General features: G+C 39.2%; 3 protein-coding genes across 4 annotated transcripts; 1 reads left to right on the top strand and 2 right to left on the bottom strand.

Moving 5' to 3' along the window:
* The first annotated feature begins 9,098 nt into the window (after window positions 1-9,098).
* Window positions 9,099-11,145, top strand: LOC6589461 (acid-sensing ion channel 4-A). 2 transcript variants are annotated; one of them, XM_026988870.1, is made up of 9 exons: window positions 9,099-9,144; window positions 9,200-9,660; window positions 9,720-9,873; window positions 9,932-10,135; window positions 10,196-10,344; window positions 10,399-10,529; window positions 10,586-10,736; window positions 10,792-10,905; window positions 10,965-11,145. In XM_026988870.1, the coding sequence occupies exons 2-9, from the start codon at window positions 9,361-9,363 to the stop codon at window positions 11,118-11,120; spliced, it is 1,359 nt and encodes a 452-aa protein (XP_026844671.1). In that variant the 5' UTR covers window positions 9,099-9,144; window positions 9,200-9,360; the 3' UTR covers window positions 11,121-11,145. The 2 variants fall into 2 exon arrangements, with proteins under 2 accessions (XP_026844671.1, XP_002014740.2); XM_002014704.2 differs by having other exon boundaries at window positions 9,137-9,660.
* A 42-nt stretch (window positions 11,146-11,187) lies between these two features.
* On the bottom strand, window positions 11,188-15,233 carry LOC6589462 (protein yellow). Its single transcript, XM_002014705.2, has 3 exons — window positions 15,214-15,233; window positions 13,409-13,689; window positions 11,188-12,378 (listed from the first exon to the last, which is right to left on the bottom strand). The coding sequence occupies exons 2-3, from the start codon at window positions 13,671-13,673 to the stop codon at window positions 11,279-11,281; spliced, it is 1,365 nt and encodes a 454-aa protein (XP_002014741.1). The 5' UTR covers window positions 13,674-13,689; window positions 15,214-15,233; the 3' UTR covers window positions 11,188-11,278.
* Window positions 15,234-20,607: 5,374 nt separating this feature from the next.
* LOC6589463 (BUB3-interacting and GLEBS motif-containing protein ZNF207) lies at window positions 20,608-26,736 on the bottom strand. Its single transcript, XM_002014706.2, has 7 exons — window positions 26,638-26,736; window positions 26,151-26,458; window positions 25,824-26,085; window positions 25,278-25,701; window positions 23,983-24,372; window positions 21,239-21,374; window positions 20,608-21,182 (listed from the first exon to the last, which is right to left on the bottom strand). The coding sequence occupies exons 1-7, from the start codon at window positions 26,676-26,678 to the stop codon at window positions 21,043-21,045; spliced, it is 1,701 nt and encodes a 566-aa protein (XP_002014742.2). The 5' UTR covers window positions 26,679-26,736; the 3' UTR covers window positions 20,608-21,042.
* Between the last annotated feature and the right edge of the window lie 319 nt (window positions 26,737-27,055).

Raw genomic sequence — 27,055 nt, 5'->3', positions numbered from 1 at the left:
ATATGTATATATGTATATATATACCGTATCTATATGCGATCTCTTTCTAATGTCTTTGGTTATTTTTAAAACATATTCGAAATATTTTCGCCCATGTATATGAGTCTGCAACGAATTCGAATTCTATTTGTACTCGTATTTTCATTTGATGGTATGCCACGCATATCTCTCTGGCACACAGGTATTTGTGTATGAAATCATCTAGCCAGTAATTCGAATTCGCTATTACAGCATTTCGAACCACAATTCAATTTCTTGATGAAGTAACAGATCTCTGTTTCTTTCTTAACGTTTTCGAGAGCAGAAAATCTTTATATTTGATTGATGTATGAGTAATTTTGAAATTTTCGAATGGAAGAACAAGATTAGCAGCAGATCATATGTACATATGTACATATATGACATATGATATGATGGGGTCCTGACAATAAGTCCTGATAGAGGTTTAAATTTAATTCTTTTGATTAGGGATCATTAGAAAAATCTATAATTTTATGATCATTCCTTTTCTAAACTTCTTATAACCTTGATAAGTCACTTTTCTTTCAGTCCTATAACTGATAAACGACATTTGTGAGGTTTGGTTGATCTGTTACACAAGATAATGATGATCGATCCGGTTACCTATCATCATAAAATCATAATTTACTATCAGAAAATGTTAGGTTAAGTAACTGAAGGAAATCTTTTGGTAGGGCCGTTAATTATAATCCAGTTGATTTGATAATCCGATGTATTCCGGGTCACTGTTCGTATTGTCACCGTTTTCATGGTTAGTTTTTCAAGCTTTTCGTAGATCCTTTTGGCAGGACAACGCACATACACACACGTACACTTTTCTTTCCTTTTTTGTATGGAAATTTATGGTAATAATTTTTTTAGGTTTATTCTTTTTGACTTTTTGACAAAAAGGTCAAATTGTTGCTGTCTCTTATACACTCTACTGCTGCCGCTGCTGCTGCTGCTGATTACTGCCACTGCTGCTGTCTGCTGCTCTTTTGCTGCCGCTGCTGCGGATGCTGGGTAATATCCAATAAATCAGAAATCGCACATTCAAAGGTGTTGCACTTACGCGCTCGAAAGCCGTTCTGAACCGTGCAACCGGTAAACTTGCCTTTTATACGGGGCAATTTGATACCCATGCTTCCCCTATGCCGGCCCGATTCAATTAAAGCTTTCCACCCAGTGCGTGTGTGTGTGCGTGTCTGTTTCGCTTTTTCTTGCTCCCTTTTTCGGTCTAGTCTAGCATTGGATGGGGCCGTAGCTTGTTCTCCCAGCAAGTGGGCATCGCCTTGCGACAGTGTGTGTGTGAGTGGAGCATATGATGCAATCGCAGGCAGGACCGCTGTGAGAGCCGAAAGCTTACCGTTGTACGGTTGTGTGAGCATCGGAAGCTCTCCTAGGACAGCTATCTCGCTTTCTCTACCACACTCTCTCAGGGGCTGAATCAAATTCATTTCAATGACAAGAAGAAATCCTTCACTCTCAATCTCTTGGTCTCTCTCTCTATTTTCTTTATCTTTTGGTGTGGAAAAGCTTTAATTTTTACTTGTTTCACATATCATTTCTACATGCACATGTGTGTTCTGGTGCGGGGGTTCTTTATTTGTTTTTCTCGGTGATCATTTTTCGCTTTTTGTTCTGGTTTTGGTTTTTGGTCACCTCAATGCCAATTTGATCTCCCAACGGATCGGTGGAGGGTGAAGATGAAAGAAAAGGTAGCTGTGGTGGGTGCTGCTTCCTTCTAATCGGTGATCTCTTTACGATCGCTAGGTAAGCCCCCCATCGCACAGATCAGTTCAGTGGCTGCCCAACAGTTCTACCGATGCCAACAGCTGTTCGGCCTGTCTATACGGATATAGAAATCCAATTAGATCAATAAAGATCACTACCGATCGGTAGGTAAATCCATCTAGATCTTGGTTAACAAGTAAAGCCGCAAGCTACAGACCCATATCTATCAAGAAATGATCGATGATCTACTAGGAATACAAAAACATAGAGATTCCTTGTCTGCCAAAAATAAAAATGTGAACTTCAAAAAAACATCGATGGGCTAGAGAGAATGGGAATACGAATGCGAATACGAATACGAAACGAGCGCCAGCGACATAGCATACAGATGCACTTCAAGATAGACAGATACTCAGATAATCTGCTACAGACACATAGATGTGGAGAGATACTTTAGATATAGATACGATAGCGAAGAAATGCCAAATCAAATCAACGTTGTCGGCGTCCTTCAGAGCAATGCGAAAATCTTCAGCTTTCAATGCTAAAATCCCAAGAGTGTTTCGTATCTGGCAGATACAAAATGCATTCTTATGAAACCCATGTTCTCCCGATTTGTCGGGCATTTATCAAGCGCCTGACCCGGCCCGAGACGGCCCGCCGACAAAGACAATTATGATAAATGCCACCAAAATTGAGGAGCTACACACTTTAAAATAAAATATAAACAAAACTGTCAAATTCCGACAGCGAAATTATTCATAATTTGCAAGCAAATTACAAAAATTACAGAATGCAGCATCTTTGGCATAATGAAAATATATGTAATATCAAATATGATATAGAATTGAGAAGCATAAGCTGAATCAGAAGAGAAATATAAAATGATACACCCACATCAAGGGATCGCTGAAAAATACTTTTCGTAATGATTTCAAATGCTCAAAATATTTGAGAATTAACAAAAACAAAAAACGAAAAACAACAAATAAATTCTGACAAAAACAATTTTCAAACATTTTAGGAATATTTATAGTTCCCAAGTTTCAGTTCTCATCAAATGTGTGCGTTCTCCTTCCTCAAGATCCGCATCTGTATGCCTATTCTGCTCTCGTTTCTTTTCGCACATATAAAATTATCATAATTTTTGTTGGTTTTTCGGTTCTTTTGCTGATGGTTTTACCGCTGAAACAGAATCTGCGATGCGACATTTTCGAATACTAAAAAAAATACGAACAAAACCCGAGAAAGCCCATACTGAAGCAGAATTTCGCACGATCTTTTGAACAGAAGGAACATTTTGCAAGGCGATAAGTTAAGTTGCCTTTTAATATATAGGGTAGAGATCTGCACATGTTTATTATGTTTATATAGAACGAACATTTAGTGGTCATAAATTATGGGTCATCCCAGACAAGTACTTAAGATTGGCCAATATAAGAGTGTTCTAGATTGTTCCCTTCCGCAAAATAAAATTCAAGTCTAGCTCGAAGCCTCATAGCTCGATATGGTATATTTGGAAAGCAAGGAGGCATCTATTATTATGTTCCCAGAGGTAGAGATTTTGAAAGACAACGATTTATTATTATTATTTATATATTGAGAATATATAGTATAGATTTTTATTTATCTTTAAATACGGTCTATCCCGAGGGAGGACTTTAAACTGTTTCATAACAAGTGGTTCCAGATGGTTGGCTTTCTCAAAACAATATAACATCTTTGCGTGCAAGAGTTCTTGTTCAGGGACTTTCCCTGCAAAAATCTCAACAAAGAATCTATTCTTCTATTCCTAATTTTATCAAAGAGCCCAACACATTTCGGTTTTGACTCATTGACGCAAAGCAATTTTGCATTTTAGTGTCAAGATGCTTCTTCTTCTTGGTCTCTTTGGCATGGGCGGCCTCCCTCAAATCGGTTGGGGCAGCCACAAGAGTGTAGAGGGGGGCCAGATGGGGTGGTGGTGCCGACTGTCTACACGAGGCAGCAACAATTATTGCATCCAATGGGCTATTTCAAAGCTGCCGCCCGACTGCGATGTGAGAGGTTTCCTCGTACCGTGCCCACCTGCACCATCATGAACGCCACCACTACAGAACAGCACCCGTCGTGGATGCCAACTAGAAGACACATTGAAAGGCATTTCGAGAGAGGGGTTGGGGGGATGAAGATGAAGACACAAAAGCAGATCAGAGGAACACGTTTCTGTTGGAGATCACCGTCATGCGTATATACCCCATATATAGGTTAGTGGACCAGATTGAGTGTGGATTTCTACGACTTAATATTGAAATGTTCAAGTAAAAAACATTAATCATAATATTGACACCAAGAGACGCAAAATATATGGATCAAATTTTATGAAATTTGGTTCAAAATTTAAAAAAACAAAAAAGACAATGTCTTCTTTTAACTATCAGTAGTAGTACTATAATTTTGAATACTTTAACTCATGTCTGACCGACACACGCTTAAATAAATATACATAAAGTTTTATATCCTGAGTTTATTTATTACTTACTTATTATTGAAGCAAGCTTCCTTACAATTAATGTGATTTCATTTAGAGAACATTTATAGAACGGACTTCTGTAAATGGTTTCAAACAGGATACATCAATAACTAAGATTGAATATTAAGAAATAATAGTTATGCGGATAGAGCCGCGGCACTACATTTATACCCGATACTGAGTTAGTATAAGTAGTATGTGTGAACTTTTTTTTACACCTGTTGCTTTTTCTCCATTTTTACAACAACACCAAACGTTTTATCTCGCTTTCCTTCGCCACACCGCGCACACTGCACGACGAAAAGTGTGTGAGATAGAGAAAGAGAATTAGTAAACGTGTGGCTTTTTTCTATAACTCTGCGCTTTTAGTTTTGTCGTATCTTCGAAATTTCTCGATGCCACACTTTGGCGAAATTTTGAGGAAAACTTCATTCAGTGTAACATCACAGGAGCCTTCACACCAAATTTGGTTGCTCTATGCCGGATGGAATGATAGACGGACGGAAAGACAGAGATAGCTGTATGACACGATTATTGATGCTGATCAAGAATATATATAAGGATTAAAAGGATTTTAAAATCCAGATCTTTATATTATAAACCCGAGCAAATTTGAATGAATAACTTTACTAGCTTTTTATGAAGCATTGTATAGTATTAATTGACTACGGTCTTAATTTTAAAATCATTTTAATGCAAGATGTTTAGTTAATATACATACTTTCTAGGTACTCTATAAATCGAATTCGGCATTGGCCGCACATGTCACACACTGTGATACTGTGGGTAAATGCGACACCCAGAAAGGTTACGACAGGCATATATCCCGCCCCATCAGTTTTGATTTTAAGATAGAATCAGTAACCCTGCCCGAATTTTCTGTCGAATGGTATTCCCGAGAAATTTTGAAACAGCAATTGGTACAGAGGGAAAATATTTTAAAAACGGCAACCGTGACCAAAATACATACATATTCTATAGATAACTCTCGTCTAAATGCATTGGAACCTATCCAAATTGTCGATATAAAAATATCTATCGTCGGGCTGACGTTCGCCGCTCGTCGGTCAACGTCGGGCACTCGGCCGCATCTGCATCGCATCTCCGGTGCACCGTGCAAAGTGAACCGTATTCCCATGCCCACACCCAATACCCGAATTCTCTCTTAATTTTGCAAATTATTCTCGAAAGGGGAGAGCCGGTGGGGTAGGGAGGACCGTTGCCAGGTAGCACATGTGCCCATGCGCTCCTCGCTTTCGCCTATAATGCCTGTCATGAAAAATGAATGAACACTTCCTGCATTACGCCCGGATTATGTAAGAGTGGGTCTGGCTGAATATCTCTGGTAGTATTTCAGCTAAAGAATCCCTCCGAAGGGGAAACAAACGGAAGAGTCCTAATGATCAGCTCTGTGACTCTTTGTTTTGCTTGAATATGGGAGACGTCAAGTCGAAACCTTTTTTGATAGATCGTCTCTTTTTGCAAGTAAGATATTAAAATAAATGAAAACTAATGGATCATTCTAATCCATAAAGTATAGCAATAATTTAGCTATTCTATAGTACATACTCTTAAACTATTTCAGGAAAAGCTACATATATCATTAGTTTCAGACAGTTGTAAGAGAGGATGGAATAGGTATACAAAATATGAAAATTAAATAGTTTTCGTCGCCCGGAAAATGTTTACTTTGAGCGTGGATTTACAGCCAAAAAATGATATATTCTACCGTCCTCCAATAGAACTAAAACTATAAAGAAAAATTCTTTAATGATATTAATAAATATTTAAGAAAATTACTTATGAAAAGGATTCTGCACACATCATATACACACCTGTGTAAATACAAAACGGAAAGGGTAGTGATTTCTATAAAGCTATGATATCATTTTAAAATTTTTTCCAGTATAGAACACATTGAACAAAGGAAACTACAATATTTTCTAAACTAAAAATCAGGTAAAACTGTTTATATTTATAGTACAACAATTTGTTTATATATTTTGGCAATCCTAAATGTTTTCCAGGCCTCAGCTGGTTTGTCGATGTCCGATTCGTGTGGGTCCCGAATGATTAATTGCCGGGGCTCAATTAAAAACCACACACGCATCTAATGTAAATCCAATCTGCAGAGGATCTAGCTCCTCCATACATATTATGTATATACACTTGAAGATATGAATATGCAGTTGTCATATATTGCTTATTAATTAGGCAATCACATCGAATCATTAAGTATTAGTCACTGATGTGTGGAGCATTAGGAATTATTTCTGTAAGCATTTGTCACCCAATTAAATCGACGGCACTCGAGCCTGAGTGCCCGAGCAGCCGCCAGGCAGCCAAATTATCCACAGAAGCAACTACTATATAAAACTCAAGTGCAGCGGAATGCAATAATCGAAGTCTATATAGCGTCGAGACTTTTATTAATGATGAGTGAAAACGAGAAATGAAAATAATTTTCTTTTGGGGAGAAAGAAGGAGGTATTCAAGCCCCTTTTTCGACGACGCCCCTGTGTGTAATGTGTGTATGCAGACTGATTAATCATATACAGACCATATAGACAGTATGGAAATGAGTCAGTACGCAACAGATTGTAAAAGTATTTTTCGATTTCGTTTTTAGAAATTTATGAGCGACAAGCAAAAAGTATTTTTAAAACATATTTCATACTCCACTGAAAGCAAAGGAACCCATCTATGTGGGTCGGGAGCAGAAGAAGACTGTTCTATATATCCAATCTAGAGATACATATATCTAATGTTTTCACAGTGGAGATCTCTGAAAAAGAAATCTTTTGATTTCGGGTGAACATATTTTGTAGAACACTTTTAAGTCCTTTCAACACCTTCCTCAGGGAGTCAGAGGTACTTGTACTATCCACTCTAAGGAGCTTTTACTGTACAGATATATGGTTATTTCTAGGAAGTTGTGTGGTCAAGTTAAGGTAACCAAAATTTCAAAAGATGTGAGCAGCAGCAGAAGGAGCAGCATCAGGTAGATAACTTCTGAGCTCTGGATCTGCGGGCAGATTGCGAACATATGGGTCTATAATAATATAGAGGTGTAGAGGTAGCGGATCCTCTATATACCTCGGAGAGCATACCTACTAAATCTAAAAAACATTTCATATGCGTTTAATATAGACGCCGCTGTGGTCTAAATTTAAAACAAAAGCTATTTAGTTGCGAAGAAGTTCAACACAAGCGAACAATTTCTTCGCTCTACTCTGCAGTTTGTTCGCTTCTGCGCTAGCTATACGTACAGATATATATCTATAGGAATATCTAAAATTTACTAGATACAGACGCACACAGACGCATCTGGCGAAAGACTGTGTGACTGCGTCCTGGGCACTAACTATACGAAAATCTAGAGAAAGAACGAACGCATACGCCGTGTGGTACGTGGTACGGACCGATGAGTCCGTCAACATATCTCACAGATACACGAGTCTGTCTGTATCTGTATTTGTATTTGTGCGGCTGAGCAGTAAAGCAACACTTTTTTCGCTCGTGTTCGTCAGAACGTCCATGTCCACGTAGTGTATTGGTGTTTTCATCTCTCGAAATGTTTCAATTTGTCTATTTTTAGTCGAAAGTTTCTTTTTGTTTATTAGTTCTTTTCTTTTCTTTTTTTTTTTGTTGTTGTTTTTATTTTGTTCTTGTTGCTTTTCCTTCTTTGACTTTCCCTCTATGTGCTAGCTATACAAGTATATAGGAGCTTAGGTACAATATATAGCAGTGGGTCGGTCGTGGCGAGGTCTCATCTGCTCTGATTTAACGTCACAACTGAGGAATGTTTCGGCTATTCTTTTCGGGGGCTTCTTATTCTCCCACTGACTGCTGGCTGCTGGATCCTCTACGCATTGTTTGGCCTGACTTTCATATGTTTTTCTACTGCAAAAAGCTAGAGATCTGTAGATATGTAGGTACTCGTACATCTGTTCATATGGCCTGTTGTATACAGTGCAGTGTAGGTACATAGCCTGCCAATGGCTGGGCATTAGTCTAGGTGTTTGCTTAGATTTAGCTGGGGATGTCTATAAGGTCAAACTATGTATACTCGTATATGCTTAGGTGAATGGGGTTTTATATAAGTTGGATAATATGAGCCCAATTAGCAAGTGAAAAGGTGTGAAATCATTAGATAGAAATCCATAACTAAGTAGAAAATGTAATTCAATGAAACGAAGAATATCTGGTGCGATCTTTCAGCTTAAGCCGGTTGAAAGATATTAACGGATCATTTACACTCAATATTTAAGTGGTTATCCACATATCCTGACATCCAAAGAGCAGTCAACACATAAATATTTCAATATTTTTAGATGATAGAAAAGTTGTAAAATGTTAAACATATTTTGAAGGAATATTGAATCAACAATATCAATTCAAACTTGTGTATCCTTTCCTTAATTTTAGAATGTTTGGATCATCGAAGGATATGATTGTTTATTTAAAAGTAAACAAACTTAATGAATATTTGAATGTTTCCTCAAATAAATTTTAAACATTAACCATAATCTATTTCACCTTATTATCTTAATACTTAGTACTATTTATACCAAAGAACAAGAAAATACTTCTGTATGTAGAGGTTATATGGCATCCATCTAAGCTTTTGATTCACTTCGATTTTTCAGTAAAGAGGATCAACGATTCCCCATGATCGAACCCGTAGGTAATGCCTCAAAATTCTTTGCACATGCAGCCGCCAGTGAGTAAACCAGATATAAAACCATAAATTGGTTACCATGGCGCTGATTTCAGCTAGAGATACTGCAAACATACCGCGTATATACCCGCCATAACCGGAGACACGATACGGTTATGCGGAATAGGAGTAGATACTCGTACACCAGGCGCAAAACAATTATAAACAGCATGTTTTGGTAATGTTACGCTTGAATTGCCTGTGCTACTCGTAAAACATTTTGCAAACAATAGATACAAGCGGTCCTGATAGATTATACCCTCCAAAATGGGGATGGACGGAGAGAGAGAGCAGAACGCCAGCTTTATCTAGGGGCTAAACAACACCATGGTGCATAAATCAATATTACGCTTATCTTGACCAGCTGTGAGAACTTGTGCAGGCTGGCCGTAGCATGACTGAAATTGGAAACACGAAAAGTGCCATTGAGACCTCACTTGAGTTTCACTTTCCACTCGACATGGGTTACTGGTCGGAGACGCGGGCCTGGCTACTGAGGGATCCAGCAAAGCTCATCCGCTACCTGGTGCTCTTCGCCTGCAGCATCGTGGTGATTGTCCAGCTCTACGAGTGCTTTGCAAAACTCTACGATCCTCCGATCTCTACACACTCCTACTACAACCTAAACGAAACAATTGAGATGCCAGCGATAACCATATGTCGGGAACCACCCTACAGAGAGGACGTTCTCACGGTGAGTTAGTCATATAGGAACCCTAGCAGTTTCCCTTAAGTATGATTGTTCTTTTGTAGAACCTGTCTGGAGCATACTGTCCGCATCCAAAGTATGCCACCTGCTGGATGAAGTATCCTTTTGGCGAAATATCCCTAGATGAGTTCTTTGAGAATTCCACCCATGACGTCGACGACACCTTTATCCTCTACGGACTAAATGGTGATAAGAACAGTGGGTACAGTTTCAGCAATATGTTAGAGGAATACTCACACACCCACATGCTTTTTAGATCTAGAAATCGACAGCAGTCTGCACTTTTATATGGGTCGCTGCTATACCCTACGCCCGAAGGCACCCACCAAGCGAGTCTCCAAATCTGTGGGCTACTCTCTGATGTTAGAACATGCCAGATCCACAACCTCGACCAGTGACGTGGACACTGGAGGATCAGGCTGGCATGTCTTCATTCACGATAAACGAGAGAACTTTACAGGTAAAATCTTTTCAAATTCATTTAAAATGAAACCTTAAATTTTCGAATGCTCACCCAAAGAAATCAACATGAAGGGCTCGGGCCGTGTGGAATATGTTTTCGTGAATATCAATGAGGAGATTGAGATCAAGCTCCAGAGTCAATACTTTTCGAATGTGGAGACTCGCGAGGAACCCTGCTCGAGTGATGAGGGTTACAGTGATTTGAAGGTACTCTTAAACGAAAGATTTTTTGCCTTCAGCTAAACTTTAACCTTTTTTCAGTGCGGGGATCATTGCATCTGGCAGGATTTGGCGGATGAGTCAAAGTGTTCGGGTCCTTGGATGCACGAGATTGTCAATGAGCCCTGCAATGACTCCCTATCTATGAGGAATCTAATAGCGGACTATAAGGAGTAAGGTTCTATCCCTTGAAGAATTGTTCCCACCTAATAGTTTTTCCCGTGTTAAGGGTCTATGAGAATGAGGATGACTTTGACTGTGACTGTATTCAACCCTGCCAGTCCCGAATCTACACAACTTTCATACAGAGCCGTAAAGTCTTTAACCAGCCAGAGCCCCGCTCTCTAATCTATATATACTATACAACCAAATTGATATCGGTATGGATGGTAAATGACATATCGAGCATTTAATGATTGGTTTTTCCCATTACAGATGATTGAAGAGCGCCCAAGTTACGATACAACGCAGTTTATAGCAGATATAGGCGGCTCTTTGGGCTTCTTGTTGGGTCTTTCGGTTTTAGGACTCATTGGAATACTGGAACATGTAGGATATATCCGTTATGGCGTCTATTATATTTATCATTTGATTTTCCTCTTTTCCAGATGACTCTATTCTTTTGTGGAGGCTTTATCAAGCGCATGCAGCAGAAGGAGAAAAGCAAATTGGGCGAAACATCAGAAGATGGTCAGTCCCAGACCAGCGGTGAAACCATGGATGTGGCTGTGTCCACTGTCTATAAGAAGAAGTCTGGGTATTAATAGATGGAGTCAAGCTGGCTTGGCATTCCATATATCCTACCTAAGCATAATAAAAGTACTAATCAAATAAATTTCTTACATTTAATCAACATTACAAGCAAAGCTAAGAACTATTTATAATACAGATGACAGGGAGATGATGATCCTGTAGGAAGGATCTAAAAGAGCCTTAAGCTCATCAGTAGACCGAGAGTGGCCATCATCAGAGAACTGGCAGACATCGGGGAGGCATCCGAAGTCGACTTAAGAATGACATTTGTATTGAGGATATCCCCTAACTTGTTAATGATATCCGGCAGTGGGGAAGTCCTACTCTCGCAGGCTGTGTTCTCGATGGCCTCCTTCACACTGGCTGTATGAATGCGGAAGTTGATCGATCCGGCATACAGCTCGTCATAGATAAACACTGGCAGCTGATTGGACAAGACCCAGAGACGCTTTTCCTGATCTACCTTTACATCGCTGGGAAAGATCATGCTGTCGTTGTTCCTAAAGATGCGGCTCTGAGCATTATGGGTGAAGTCCTGAGAGGTACGCCAGCAGGCAACTTCATTCAAGTTCGGCAGGGCATAGAAGAGCACACCAGTCTCCTGATCCAGGAACTCAGCCCCAGCCTGGGTGTTGGGACCACGAGAGCCGAGCACCTTGAAATCCCTATAGATCTCTGCCGATGTGGCCAGAGTCTTGTTGCGCAGCACCGATGTGCTTACAGAGAACTCCATTGTGGAGCACAGGGGATGGAAGTACAGCGTGGAGAAGCCCGTTTCCATAGGCTTGGACAACGCCAAACCATAGAGTCCATCATCCCACTGAAACTCGATGCCATTCACGCTAAAGTTTCCGGCCATGGGATCTGGATGAAAGAAGTGATGCTGCACGCGCCACGATTCCTGCGATTTCCACGAGTAGACAACCAAACCGGGACTACCCAGATCCGCCGCATACGCAAAGGTGTTCTCGCAGTCCCCATCTTCTATGGCCAGATTGGCCAGAAAAGATCCCTGTTTGAATTGTTCCGCGGGGATCGTGTGTCGGCGCAGCAGGTCATCGTTGTGCAGATCGTAGACCAGCAGCTGGGGTGCTCCATACATCTTTGTTTTCTCCAGGACACCAGAGATACGTAGATCCAATACCCACAGCCGGCCACAGCGATCAGCCCGCACACGGAATGGAGAAACCAATTCTGGTTCCGCTTCTGCCAGATTGTGGGCCTCCCAGCTGGGAAAAGGCTTCAGAGCAGGCATTTTAGTCGAGGTATCTATAAAAGAGAAAGAATTTCATAAATATAATTCCATTCATTCTGGGTTAATGATCTCAAATTCTTTAAATCTCAATTACTTTGTTGTTATGATCTAAGTCATTTGCATTTGCTTTTTTCGGCTTCTGCTAATTGGAATATCGACAACATTTGGGTATTCACTGGGTGACTACCTCCCAGATGACTAATCAAACAAACTCCGTTGACATTGACTGCACTCTGGCGCTGGCTTTTAATTGTATGGGGGCTGATTGTTCAGCTTGCTAATTAGCTGAGGCTGATCTTGTGGTTGCGGCAACTTCCAATCCGCTTTGTTGTAAGTCAGCAAAGGGTAGAGCAGCTTTGTTGAGGGGTTCAGAGTGGGTCACTAACATATACGTTTTCATGTTAATTAACTTCAACTGAAAATCATTTAGTACATAATTCACTTCCATATCAAAGATGTAGAGACAAATATTATAAAATTCTAACAAATACGTACTTTCTTTACGACTTGATGTATCTATGTGTATAGATTCTTCGTACCCTAGCTTACTTCTGAACCTATCTATACTTTCCTTCTACGGACCAGATCTGTTTTCAGAGGCATTACATCAATACCTCCGTTTGTAGAACCCAAATAAATGATAAACGACAATGTATCGAAAACATTGTAGCACCATCTCAACAATCTTGGCACTTGTTATGACCAAATGTCTATGGTTACTGTCCGCTCACAGCCCCCACAGTTACCCAAACGAGCTTTGAATCTATTAGCTATGTCCCGAGTGGGCTGTGGGGGCTCTCAGGCAGTTAATGACGCCAGCACGCTGCAGCGTGCGGAATTATGGTAATTGCCCGGCAAGTGCGAAAGGAAACTGAATTGTTTTGGATGGTCAAGTTGATCAGACAGTTCCGTCAGACAATCCAAAACAATTGCTGAGATTTTAAATCAGTTCTTGGCACAGAAAAAGCAACTGCAATTAAATTCAAATGTGGCCGCAGCTGCTGCTTCTACTTGCAGCGCCAACAATGCAACTCATTCGCTTACCATTAAGATCAAGGTAGGCCAACGAGGCCGGCACTCCGGCCCGCCATCTAGGCAGGGTCACAAAGAGTCGGTGCTTGTAAACCTCCAGGCCAAAGGGTATAACATTAGCGGGCTTAAAGTCTCCCTTTTCGATGGCCGCCCAGCGTTGATCCGAGGTGTCATACTTGAAGTCCATTTCCCGCCACTCGAAGGCCACGTGGAGATTATCATTGGCCAGGGCTCCGACCACCCACAGCAGGAGGAGTCCAATCCAGGTAGATATCATGGCTTCAATCAATTAACTGCAAAGACAAAAATCAATTAAAATTATACGGATGGATACGGCTGGTTAAGCTTCCGTTAAGCCGCAACGGCCTTGTCCATGCCATAACCAGATCATAGTCAGTTAATAATATGAGTATCTCTATCGATCTTGTCACTAGGCCCAGGCCCATGCCCAGCCCCCGCCGTCCCGGTTGGCCTTCTTCGGCTCTGACTCAGTCTCGCAGTCTCAGGCTTGGTCTCTCTCAACTATTTGAAAGTTGTCTTGTTGGTCTGTTCTGGTTAAGTTGCCAAACCACAAAGTTTTTTTTTCGGTTTCTGGCTAAAAGTGAGTCTCATGGTTCATTATCTAACCAAAGAAATCAAGACATGTTTGGGGAAGTTTTTCACTTTTTATATACCCTTCTTTGAGGTGCACTTAGCGAGTGCCTCTCTGAAGTCTCCGATTCTTTTAAGATTGATGAGGGTCTACTGCCATTTCAAATATACTTTACATGTTAAAGATGATTTTGGTATTTCACTTAATCAGATTTGTATCTTATTTGAACGAAAATCTTGTGCGATTAGGTTTTCGAGCTATTTTTATACTGTTTCTTAACTCTAGATGGAATTGGATCAATGTCCGACTTATTTTTGTTTCTCTTATTAAAAAAACAACTCTTCAAACTGTTATTGCAAGAAACCATATCTACGCATCCAATCAAACCTTTCTCCTGCTTCACCATTTCTCAAGTTGTCTGGCCAACCACTCACTCTTCTGTCTCTTTATTTTTTTAGGTGTATCTTAACCATTATTGTATCTTCAGCACTCGACTCGGCCTCATCATCTGAATTCACGTTGAGTCTCTGTCCCGTCATTCGGACATTAGCATTTCAATGAGCTTCTCCTGTCTCGACCGCCATTCTCTTTGATTGTTCCATCTAATAAATTGTATTTATGATCTTGGCATCGTCCGGGCATTTTAATACACGCATTTTCAAAATTGTTTTTCGTTTTTTTTCTCCGAGTTTTATATGTGAGTCAGTTGGGGGCGGGGGTCTTATAAATGCCCTGTTTCGGATCGATTCCAGTTTGATTTGTGGGCGTGTCTAAGTATACACATACTCGTATAATGCAGGTATAATTACTAATTGACTTTTGCAGGCATAAATTAATAGTCTCTGATTTGTTTAAGCTCGGCTTGTGTTGTTTCCAGTTTCTGCCTAATTTTTATTTGCTATTACTTAACACTTTGCTATTTGCTTTGATATTTTTATTTGGTTTGCAGCTTTTTCGGGCTTACAAGTAAAGTAGACGGCAATGGAGGCCTGGAGTGGGGTCTTTGTACTATACAACTCTAAAGAGTTATGCAAACCTTGTCACTTGACTGACTTGAATTGAGTTGTGTGGACGAGCCGGCAAGAGTTGATCAAAGTTTGTGTCTTGAATCTTTTGTGTGTTGGCCCTGGTTTAGTTTTGGCTTTTATGACCACAAAGAGTTTGATTTGATTTGCTGACCAAATTTTTATAAAATGTCAGCAGCTCGAACCAGCACTGAACACACCTTTTAAAAGACTACACAATTTTGTGCGATACAACCGCCCGCGAGGAAGCTCGAAACGAAACTAAAAGTCGACTGAACACCAGCGGCTTGGGCAAGACAACTTTATGAGACGGGTTACGGGTTACGGGTTGCGTGAGAGTTGCTCTCACTCTCTTGAAATTCCACTGAACTTGAATTAGTCAGTTGGTTAAGGCGGTTTAGCACTTGGAAGCTAAGTAAATTTTGGCACGCTCCCTGAGCTATCCGAATAATGCTAATAGATACATGGATGGCCAGCTCCCACGCTATGGCGATATTAATCCGGCTATTATAATTCCAACTTATAAGAAACAATTCCAATTTGCAAATATAGGTGACCATTTCAGCTTCAGTGGGCTGTGAACATTTCGACGGCCCTGCAAATGACAAGCCCCTGAAAAGACTCCCACAAACAGTATACAACAAATGTACGAATACATAGATGTCTGACCCATAAATGCTAAAATATAATACCATACTTAAGTAGGGCTCCCCATTGTTTTATTCTGTATGGTAATCAATATTTCATTATGCACTTTTAATTAATTTCTTTGAGAAATATCATTGGTTGACCTCTAGAAAATTCTGAGCGTTCTATACCATGAGTGAATCGCTGACTTCAGTAAGTCTGACTCGCTGGGAATAGACCATGTGTCATCAATCTGTTTTGAGGGATTTCCAGGCACCATGTACGCATGAGACGAAATCCCCAGCTGCTGGAAAGCTAGAGAGAGAGTCTTATATAATGTATAACTGGTATCAGAAAAAGATAATACCACGCGGTAATATACATTTTAATGAAAAAAGGTCCAGAAGTGTATTTCCCAGAAAAAAACTCAATCAATTGTTTTCCATTTATTTGATTTATTAAAATTTCAATAAATTAATTTAAAAAGAATAGAACAATCAAAACATTAAACTAGAAATATTATCGTTATGCAGTTTTGTTTTTGATTTTTTGTTTTTTTTTTTTTGTTCAAAAGAGTTTAAACAATTGCTTATATAATTTTCTCTTTGTTTGTTGATTTGTTTTTGGTTTTGGTTTTTTTTTTGTATAGAAACGTTTTTCGTACAAGCTGGCTAAATATATCTTTCGTTTTTCTTCCTTTATGCTTTACTTTCCATTGGCGTTACAACATTAAAAGTGATTTAACATATGTAGGCAAACCTGTCGGTTTTTTTGATTTTTTTTGCATTTGCACTAAGTATAGTAGAGGCATTAGCTAGGTAGTTGTGTGATTAATTGCCGAACGAACAGAAAATGGATAAGGAAAAACAATTTGTTATATTCCGTAAGCTTTAGTAAATAGTAAATGCAACAAAAATTGTTTAAAGCTTATGAAGAATATAAACATTGCAATTTAATAAATTTACTCAAAGATTATATATAAATACAAAAAAAAAATAATCAACTTTGGTCGAAAGCTTCAAAGATCTTTGGCAAATCAAATTCTGTTTTTATTATGTTTAAAATTAATTTTATTTTTGAAAACTTTTCGATCTTGTAATACTTTTCAAACTTTTCAAAAGTAGTTGCAACTAAGAAAGCATTATTGATTATTTCGATTTGAAAAATGATTAAATAATCAACACTAAACAAAATTGTGAAAACAAACATTATCATAGATCTCTTCTGAATCCTTCTTTTCGGATGCTTTGAGAAATGGTGTGGTCGAGGTGGTGGTTGGTGGTGATACTGCCCTCCGGATTGTGTGGATTGTACAAGACGCGTATGTTATGCGATTCGGTCTAATATCAAAAGTTATAGCAGTTGTTATACATATGCATGTGGAAAGAACGAGAGTGTATGGTGCAAGACAAGGACCGAAAAGTCCAACAGTTATATCGATAACTGTGATGTGCCTTCATTTCGGAGATACAATATGCCAAAAGCAATTAAAATCCAGCACATCGCCTGCGTCCTTTTGGAATTTATCGGGTGGGTAAGCATACTCTTCACTCAGGGCATGCAGAACATAATCCAAAGATAGACATATACCATTTATATATAGATATACACAGATAGAGAAATAGAGAGAGAAAGAGAAAGAGGACGGACGCAGGGGACTCTTCGCTCAGCAAAATTAATGTGACACGCTTTCAACTGAACCCAGCAGACATTTACGCCGTTGGTATGGGTGTGTGTCGGGTTTTAGTAATACAGTGACTGCAATTTGTTCAGCTACTCGCGTGTCGCCCAGCGCAAAGACAGACAGATTGGTGGACTAAGTTAAGTTTTAATCATAATTTGGGTTTCTTTTCGCAAACACCTAAAGCCCATCAAAATTAATAACGAAAACTCGTAGCTATTTTCTTTTTTGTACTCTCTTCAAACGAACGCGTGCATTGTATGTTGACAGTTTTACATTTAGAGCAATATTGAAATTAAATCACATCAAATAACCGATAATCGATAATAAATGACCACCACCAGTTGACTAAAACTTGACTACAGTCAAGGAATGCAAACCAAATTTCACTATACCATACCCAGCTGTACAGGTAAGAATATCGGAGCTTCAAAATTTAATGATACTAAAAATTGGTCTAACGAAAATTCTATTCAAGATTTTAACAAGGTTTTATTTAAAAGACGGCAAAGTGCACTGTGGGTGAAATGGCCAATTTAAACTAAAATCGAAACTAAAAAGGATATCGTCTACCTGTTTTTTTTTTTAATCTTTACTTTGTAAATCACAGTTTATTTTTTTATACCATTTTTCTAATTTCATCTTTAAACTAATTTTTAAAATTGTTTTATATATAAAACACTTTTTATACTGAAATTTCGGTGTTCTGGAAAAGAGCCAAACATTAAAAATACAAAAATCATAAAAAACAATGTTATTACTAGATTTACAACTAGTTATAGACTAGAATAGTCTGGACATTTTTAGACGCACTTTACGAAAGAATACCTAAAACTGTGTACATACAAAATATAAATTCGAAACTAGAATTGAATTAATATCAGCTACATTGTCCGTTTCACCCACTGCAGTAGGAAATAAGACATCACATAGCGACATTATTCAAAAGTTAAGATGTCAGAACATTAAAATGGAATACAAAAAATAGTATTTAAGGAAAACAATATTACAAATTTGACCAAGATACCTATTCTGCTAACTCTGTATTATCCATTATCTAATCTAAAAATTCATTTAGTACTCAATTGTTTTGCATTCCCGACCCTTAAAACAAGAACAAGTGATAAGAGAAAAGCAACTCTACAAAATTAAATGCGGCCATGAAATATTTACAGAGTCTTTTCAATAGGATTACCAGAGAGAGATATATATACTACAGATACGAGTAGAAACAAAGACTGTGTACAAAGATGCGAGTTTAGTTTTTGGTTGTGAAAATTGTACGTAATATTGCCACCAAATCTGGTAGTTTGTCTGTCTTGCATTGAGGTACTTTCGTCTGAAGCACGCCGTTCTAACACCGCAGGATAATCGAACCGGGCCAAACGAAATTGGATATGGCCGGCGATATCCCCTCAACGGTGCGGCAATTTTGCCAGACCCCAAAGTCCAACATCAATTTTGCGCTAAACTACCCCGAGTGAATGAAGGGGGGATGGAGATTCGGATTCACTCGATATTCTAGGGCAGTTTTTCACTTGTCATTGCAGATGATTAAGTTACACGATATAGTTACAGTAATACGTGTATTTATACATATAGATAGATAGATTATGGTTGGGTTATAACTATACTATGTGTGTAGGTACTCAAACAAGTTCGCATTAGTTTCAGGATGAGTGTGTTAGGATAGGGTTATGGTGCTCTTCAAGGATCGAAGTGCAAAATTGTACTAGCCTAGGCTACGCTGGGTCAAGGGTATTCAATGATTTTGAGTTGGATATTTCAGAGTGGGAAAAGGAGTTCAATCTATTTCATGCTGATGTTTCCCATAAATACAACAAAACCAAATGGAGCTAGGATTTTCCAAACTGCCAATCGACTACTTATGCTAGCTAAAACCGTGTCTATGATTATCGGTTTAAGAAAAGCCTGAGAGCCTACATGAAGGGAGGAGTACTAGTACTCGTACTCGAGTATTTTTAGCTATATCATTTTATTTTAGTGTAGCTGAAGCTGTGAGGCGAGGAAGCTAGAGAACTTTGAACTGTTGGAAGAACGATACGATAACAACAAATTAAAAAGGCTCCAGATTAATAATGTTTTTGTACTCGCTAACATGTGAATTACAGTATGATTTCAATAACTAGATGCCTCCTACAGTTAACTCTACTATCTATAATCTATAGTTGTAAGGGGATAGGGGTGTTGTTGTAGTTGTTGTTGTTTTTTGTTTAGTACCAACCATACCATAACCGAATGACTTAGGATAGTATAGTATTATATCATAATAGTAATTGAAAGAAAAACAAATTGAATGTAGATACCTGCTCTGATCTGTTGTCTGGCGCTCTCACACACACACCAAATAATATTCATCAAAATACATACATTTTGATGACCAAAAGAACAGAAATGATACAAAAAAGAGTTGAATATTTATATATAAATATATGTATGTATGTATATAATTATATATACTATGTAGAGAAAGTTAAGACTTACTTTTTGTCAGCCACAACTGAGCGAACGAAGGTCTAGACTCTAGAGACAACATATGGGCCTGAACAAAGGTTGTAAGGATTTTTTTATAACAGTAGTATGTATAACAGTTTGTAGAGCATTGCACATGGACATAAGGATCGATAAACTATAATTTACGCACAAATAACACAGAAAAACAACACAAAAAATGCTGCTTATGGCTATTGTCAACATACCCAGGGCTTTGAGCGTTCAGGTTTTTGTGTTTCTGAAGATTTTCTCTTGGTTTTTCTTTTCGTTTTTTTTTTGTTAGCAAAATACATGATAAAACAATTTGAGTGTGTGTGGGTGGGCGTATTTAAATTATATATGTTCACTAAAACTAAAAAAAAGAAAGAGAATTTTAAAAAAAATAGACAACATAGATAAAATGTCAACGATTAATATTCTGGTTATACAGATATATAGATACATATAGAGAAAGAGATCTACAGCACAGCAAAATAGCTTCAGATGAAGGAGGTTTTTTTTTCAATAGTGTTTAAGGGGCATATGTGTGGGTATAGATGTGTGTGTTAGCAGTGTGTGTATGCGTGTGAGGTTGTGTTATACATTGCGTTATACAAAGAACACAAATAGGTATGTACATGTATTCATAGACATTGATTAAATCGGATTAGTCGAAAATTAAACAATTTTGATCGCTTTAAAAAAGAACAAAGGCAAGGAGTGCATTAGATAAACCAAATATTGTATATATAGATATATATAAATATATATATATACATATATATAACATCGAATGATTTACTACGCATAACCGCTGGTTAGTGGATAGCGTGGTGTTATGATCTGTGTGTGTGTGTGTGTGTATGTGGCTGTTGGTGGTGTGTGTCTCAAAAACTGTTATACATTGAAAAAAGAACTTGACTTTGGTTGGAGTTTTCAAAAAACTTGCTTGCTGACGATTGACTGCTTTGCTTAGCTGATGTTTGGTGTCATGATGGATTAGTTTAGTTGATGGCTGGCCATCATGCGCTCCGCATCATTCGTGGAACAGCAACGGCAGCGGTAGGCTCAACAATGGCGGTTGGTGATGCAATGTTGTCGCTGGCCGGGGATATGGCCGAGGATGCTGCGCATGCAGATGCTGAGGATGTGGCTGCGGTTGCGCTTGCAATTGCGGTTGCGGCTGGGTTGCTGGAGCCTGCAACAGACCCGGCGCTGCGGGCAGACATCATCTGAATCGCGGCTGCATCATCTGCAGCATATTCGGATGACCCTGCAGCATTACGCCCATGCCAGGCATATGCATGGCCCCCGCAGGCAGTGCTCCATTGAATCCGGGCAATCCAATTGCCTGCATTGGCATAAGGCCTGAAGAATTGAAGATTAATAGTATATTCCGAGGACTGATAAGTGCATCTACTTACCTGCCGGCATGCCGTGCAGACCCGGGCCCGCAGCAGCTCTCAACATATTCCCACCGATCAGGGCTCCATGTGGTCCAATGGCCATGGCCGGTCTCAGCATAGGTTGCATCAGCTGCATGTGCCCCGGCAACGGCATCTGAACGGCACGTACGTTTATGGAGACAAATATATAGAAGAGCATGAAACAAAAGATCGGCGATTAGTAATCTTGATTCTTGGCTCTTAACATGGTCTATATTGAAGCCATTGTACACAAAATTAGCTAAGTTGTTATTAATTATGTTTGTTTGGATTGTATATTGTTTTCAAGAGTATTAATAAGTTGGTTTTTGCGTACTTATTCCATAGATGGATAATAGGTGTGGTGTATGTGTTTGTTTGTAGTGTGTTTTTGGGTTGGTTTTGTTGTGGGTTGAAAACGTTTTGTTGCATCGCATTACAAATGTATGATATAGAGCAGAGAGAGAGATATATAATAGAGTAGAGTAGAGTAGAGTAGAATAGATCAGAGAAAGAGCAGACTCCTCTTCTCTTCTCCCGGCAAACAAATAATATACTTAATTTTGTTGTAAATTTAAAAAGAAAAAAGTACTTACAATTCGGAAACTGAACTGACGACGACGTAGTGGAGAGAGATAGATTTTTGTGTTTGGGACTACGGACCAAAGCTCAAATTAAAAATTCTTTCAACAAAGTAAGTCATATAGATAGAGTTCTCTTTTAGAAAATTTCCATTTTTTACTAACCAGAGACAAAGATTCGAGTTCAAATTTCAATATCTTTGAGTTAGAAGTTAAGCTCATAATTGTCTATGATAGATATGCTATGTGTGTATGGATGGATGGATGAATGAAGGAGTCTTTCTGAGGAATGGCAAGTTCATCAGTTGGCAAGGGAAATGAAAGTGAATTCAACAAACAGACCTCTACCATCAGAAAGCATTTAGTTTGCGCGCAAAACCAGATGAATGTGTAATGATGTGTGTTTGTTAGTTCGGGTGGTATATATGTATGTATAGTATGTTATGGGGATATGTGTACGGGTACACAGACGTACAGAGATGCATGACATGAATGATAAAACATAAAAGAGCATATGACATACAGAGTACAATTTACAGATCAAAGAACATTTAGAGATTATGGTTTTCTGGCATAGTTTTTTGTTTTTTGGTTTCTTTTTGTAGTTTTGTGGGTTGTATTCTCGAGGTAACAGATAGATATAGTAGAGAGACATATCAATGCGGTGTTTAGGTTTACTTAAATAGTGTATGTGTATATGAATTAATCAATCAATCAACCAATCAATCAATCATCAATCAATCAATTAAACCAACCAACGCAGCAACCATTACGACAAATTCAAAATTGTTGTTTGTTTGTTTTTTTTTTGGTAATAGAAATTATTGAAATGTACTTACATGGCTTGCAAAATAGTTTAAACATAACTCACTCTTCTCTCATTCTTTACTAATATTATTATTTTGTTTGTTGATAATTCTTTTCTTATTACTTTTTGTCTTTACTTGCAAGGCAGTACGTACGGGAGGAAATTGGAACTTCCGTTTGGTTGGGACTTATAGGGTATTATGGTATGGAGGGGGTATTAAAAGTATGTTGAAATAGTATGATAGTGTTGTGGAGGTAGACAGAGATATAGAGGAGAGTAAGTACTTGCTTAGACTACATAATTACTTGCATAAGTACGACTAAGTAAGATTATAATGGAGTTGTTTGGCTTTTACTTATCTTTTTGCATTTCGCACTCTTTCAATATCGCATTTTCTATTATTTTGTTTTTTTGTTTGGGGCTGGGGGCTATGTTGGAGTGATCAGGTTATGTTGTGGGGGTAGATAAACTTTTTTTTTGTTGTTGGTACAAAAACAATACATACTGTATAACACTTTTCGGGGGCCCTGCGCAACACTTGCAACTCTTTGTTTTTCAACACTGAACTTCTGCACTGTACTGCAATTGTAACGGTAACTTTAACACAGTTGTTTTTTAAGGTGTTTTTTTTACAAGCTTAATAAGTTTTTAGAATTTATTTTGTGATTTTGTGTAATATTTGATATTATTGATGGTTGAAATCCATTTTGATATTCGATATACGAGGCGTTTGCCAACAACTAACGGGAATGCTGCAGCTATAGTGTTGGGAGGAGTTTTAACTATCAGATAAGGATGTTAGATCCGAGAGATCGCGCTTAGGAAGGATTTCGGATAATAAAAAGCGTCATAGAGGTAGCAAGTAGGAATTAAGCAGAATATTAGCGATGAGACGATTACTTTTGAACACCTCGTATACCACTAGGCTTAGGATCTAGGATATTTTAATGATCCTAAGCAAATGCTTTCAACAGCAGAAAATTAGTATAAGTTTGTGAGTGTAAGGAATGGACCACTGTTTTATGTCTAGCCATAGGCTAAACCTAGAAATAATTCAATTTTATGTGCATAGATGTTTTCCCCCTAGAGCATAATTTTTGCAAGTGAGTGATTGGCATGATCTGCAATAATGATGATGCTAGTGATGAAGCTCTAAACTAAAACATCTAATAAATTGGATTAACCCACTCAAGAATGCTGTCGTTGGCTTTTTGGCACCACGCTAGGACACAAGATCAGTTCTTTTTGTACAGATTGAGATTCTTAGCACTTGGGATTTGATTTTTGTTTAGTCAAGTTGATTCTTTCTTCTGGTTTGGCGCTGCCTACGCACTAGCAGAGGATTAGAGACTTACCATGCCACAAGCCGCGGCGGCCGCAGCTGCTGCAGCAGCGCCCGGATTGCCCGGCTGCCGCACAGCCTGTAAACGCTGAAGCATCACAGCCCGATTGATATGGTCCTGTTGCTGTTGTACCTGCTGCTGATGCTGCTGCTGGGCTTGCTGTTGCGCATGCTGTTGTACCGCCTGCTGCTGCTGCTGCTGGTGATGCTGTTGTACCGCCTGCTGCTGGGCAGCCACAGCCTGGGCAACGTGAGCTGCCTGCACCTGAGCTTGGACCACTGCTTGAGCTTGGGCCTGGGCCGCTTGTACATGCGCCTGAGCCTGGGCTTGAGCCTGAGCCTGTGCCTGGGCCTGAGCCTGCGCCTGGACCTGAGCCTGTGCCACGGCCACAAATGCGGCGGTCTGTAAGAAAATGTAGGGAATTGATTTGAATTTTTCTCACAGTCCACATGCGGGGAATATTTCTCTAAGAAAACCAACTCAAATTGAAACTAGAACATAAGGAAAACTATTGGACATAGCTTGGTTCTTCGAAATCGAAAAACTAGAAGGTAATCTACATCTGCCGCACCCTCAGATTGAACGAATATTATTCGATTAAAATCTAGAAATCCCCAATATAGGATTTAAAATGAGATTCGTTCCGGTTTTATCTTTGCAAATTCGAAATGCGAGATCTATAGATGGTAGAGGACGAAAATGGGACCAGGACATGGGTGGACCTTGTATATATATTTTTTTTTGCATTGCTGTTTGAAATCAAAGTACCTTATGTGGTTAAATTGAAAACCGCCGTTTCATTTGTTTTGTTGCCATTAATTTGTTTGTTTAATTAAAAAATTGTACAGACATATATCATACTATATGCTAAAAAAAGTGATTTTTCTTTTCTTTTGTGTTTTTGTATAATTCTTGTATTCCGTAATTGCTTGCGTTCGCTGTGGTCGTAATGAACGTAAATTTCGCCTTCGCATCACCCGAAATTTGCAAAAATAATCATAATCGTAACAAAAATCGGGTTTTTCGTATTTATAATCAATATATAAAAAAAGTTGTCCAACTTGGAGATAAATGGAATTCAAAGAATGCGAACGAAACGCAAAATGCAGTCGGATCTCAAATGTAAGTTAATTATTTTTGTAAGTGATTCGTAAGTTGTCTTTTTTGTACAGGTCAGTCCGTGTTCAGTCCGTTCGTTACTGTTCTTGTTTTTTTTTTTTGTGTCATATTTTTAGCGTGTGTCCGAGTCTGTCGCCGTATGCTCATTTATATTGACTATGGTTGCTATAACTATGATAAGAACTCACTTCCTGGGCCTTTGAGATGGCTGTGGAGACAGCAATCGCATTTGCGGCGGCATGGCTGCTGTTGCTACTGCTGCCTGTGGGTGAAATTCCAGCCAGCGATGGAGGCGGCGGTGTGACGGGCATCGATGATGAGGACCCATTATTGCTTGGGCTCTTTCTGCTGTGTAGATTCGCGACTGCGGCCAGTGCAATAGCGAGACGCGCCTGATATTTGGGCTGGCGGGCACGTAACTCTTCCAGACTTGAATCCTCCGGCGGATGCATAATTTTTGTGCTAACAGCGGCCGTTGGTCCGCCTCCTGATGTGGCATTTGGAACTGGCGGACGGCTCTGTTGCTGTTGTGCATCGGGCGGGCCACTTGGTGGTGCGCTTGATGCGCCACCAGCATGATTGGTGGTGGGTGGAGCACTTATGGTAGCATTACTTTACCAAAAAATCAAACAAAAACAAGAATAAGTATGAAATTCGTTGGCGAGAGCCCGGAAGTAGGTCCCAGTCGCCATTGGGAGTCTATATCGGGGAATGAATGTCTGTATGTTCCCCACCTGTAAGCTGGAAACGTTGGCTTCTGCTGGGCCATGGCGGCAGCGTGATGATGATGCGCCGCTGCCGCTGCAGCCGCTGCTGAGGTAGTCGCCATCGCAGCTGGAAACAGAGGACGCGGCGGCATCATGTGAGGCATCATGGGTACCGGGTAAGGAGGCAACGGCGGCATATGTGTCATCATTCCCATGCCATATTGCCCCAGCATATGAGGGGGCATCATATTCGGCGGCATCATCATGGGTGGCGGTACGCTCATGGAATCTGAAACGGTTATATCCCAATAGATAAACTCATTTGCTTATTATATCGAATATCACATCACTCACATTCAACTTTCTTCTTTGCCACTGGCTCGTCATCGTCGGAATCAGATTTTCCGCCATTCTTCTGCTTCTCGTGATCCCTGAGGTCCTCAACTGGTATTCCGTCCATGCCAAATATTTCAATTTCAATGTTTGAGCGATTGGGCAACGAGTTGGGAACCTTGTCGACCGTCTCCTTATGCACTTGCATACAGTGGATGGACAAACCAGGACCCGTATACAGCTTTTTGTGGCATATGTGGCACTTAAAATGCTTGGCCTTTTGATGTTGCACCAGGATTTTTTCATCGTCGAACTCACGGTTGCAGTACCTGTTTTAAATGAGTTAAGGAAAATGCCAAAATATCCGTTCTTCCTGCCCCCTTGCCAACACCATTATATAAATTTCTCCTGTGTGAGTGGTTTGTATGTGTACATACAAATTTTTTTGCCCTACCAGCTAGCGGCACATGCTGGGAAAAATATTGTTGTTTGTTTTAAAAAAGGATACCAGCACCAGGGTTTGGAGGCCTTCTTCTTTTTGCGACCCATGATTTGAAATTTGTTTAAAAGCACTTAAATTCGACGATGCGCTCGTCCAATTCTTTTAAAATTACAAATTTCTGTAGCTAAAAAATTTTTCTTCGTGAGAGTCGTGAGAAAACAAAATGGAGTGCATGCCGATAAAATATCCGTACCATACCGATGAAAAATACGAAATTAGCCCACTGAACCCCCTTTTATTTAAACAGGTGAACAACTTAAATTTAACTGCCGAAAATAGTACTGTATGTAAATTCTTCTAGTAGATCCATCCTATCCTTCCACCTGAATATCACATAAATTCTTCAAGTTTAATCATTTTCGTGGGAATATTAAAATACCCCATTGGTCGACAATGGGTTAATCGTTCGCTGTCCATTATCATA

Source organism: Drosophila persimilis, unplaced genomic scaffold, assembly GCF_003286085.1.
Source record: "Drosophila persimilis strain 14011-0111.01,24,50 unplaced genomic scaffold, DperRS2 tig00000191-arrow-pilon, whole genome shotgun sequence".
NCBI lineage: Eukaryota > Metazoa > Arthropoda > Insecta > Diptera > Drosophilidae > Drosophila > Drosophila persimilis.
The sequence above is the reverse complement of the archived record's forward strand: the minus strand, read 5'-3'. Positions and strand labels throughout refer to the sequence as shown.

Bases quoted from the DNA above. Each gene is read 5' to 3' on its own strand.
- LOC6589462 (XM_002014705.2), bottom strand. From the start codon at position 13,673: ATGATATCTACCTGGATTGGACTCCTCCTGCTGTGGGTGGTCGGAGCC. The intron at 12,379-13,408 runs GTAAGCGAATGA...TCTCTTTTATAG, and splicing joins GGCCTACCTTGATCTTAATG to ATACCTCGACTAAAATGCCT.
- LOC6589461 (XM_026988870.1), top strand. From the start codon at position 9,361: ATGACTGAAATTGGAAACACGAAAAGTGCCATTGAGACCTCACTTGAG. The intron at 9,661-9,719 runs GTGAGTTAGTCA...GTTCTTTTGTAG, and splicing joins ACAGAGAGGACGTTCTCACG to AACCTGTCTGGAGCATACTG. The intron at 10,737-10,791 runs GTATGGATGGTA...TTCCCATTACAG, and splicing joins ATACAACCAAATTGATATCG to ATGATTGAAGAGCGCCCAAG.
- LOC6589463 (XM_002014706.2), bottom strand. From the start codon at position 26,678: ATGGGTCGCAAAAAGAAGAAGGCCTCCAAACCCTGGTGCTG. The intron at 26,086-26,150 runs GTGAGTGATGTG...TAACCGTTTCAG, and splicing joins GGCAAAGAAGAAAGTTGAAT to ATTCCATGAGCGTACCGCCA. The intron at 25,702-25,823 runs GTGGGGAACATA...TTTTTGGTAAAG, and splicing joins CCAACGTTTCCAGCTTACAG to TAATGCTACCATAAGTGCTC.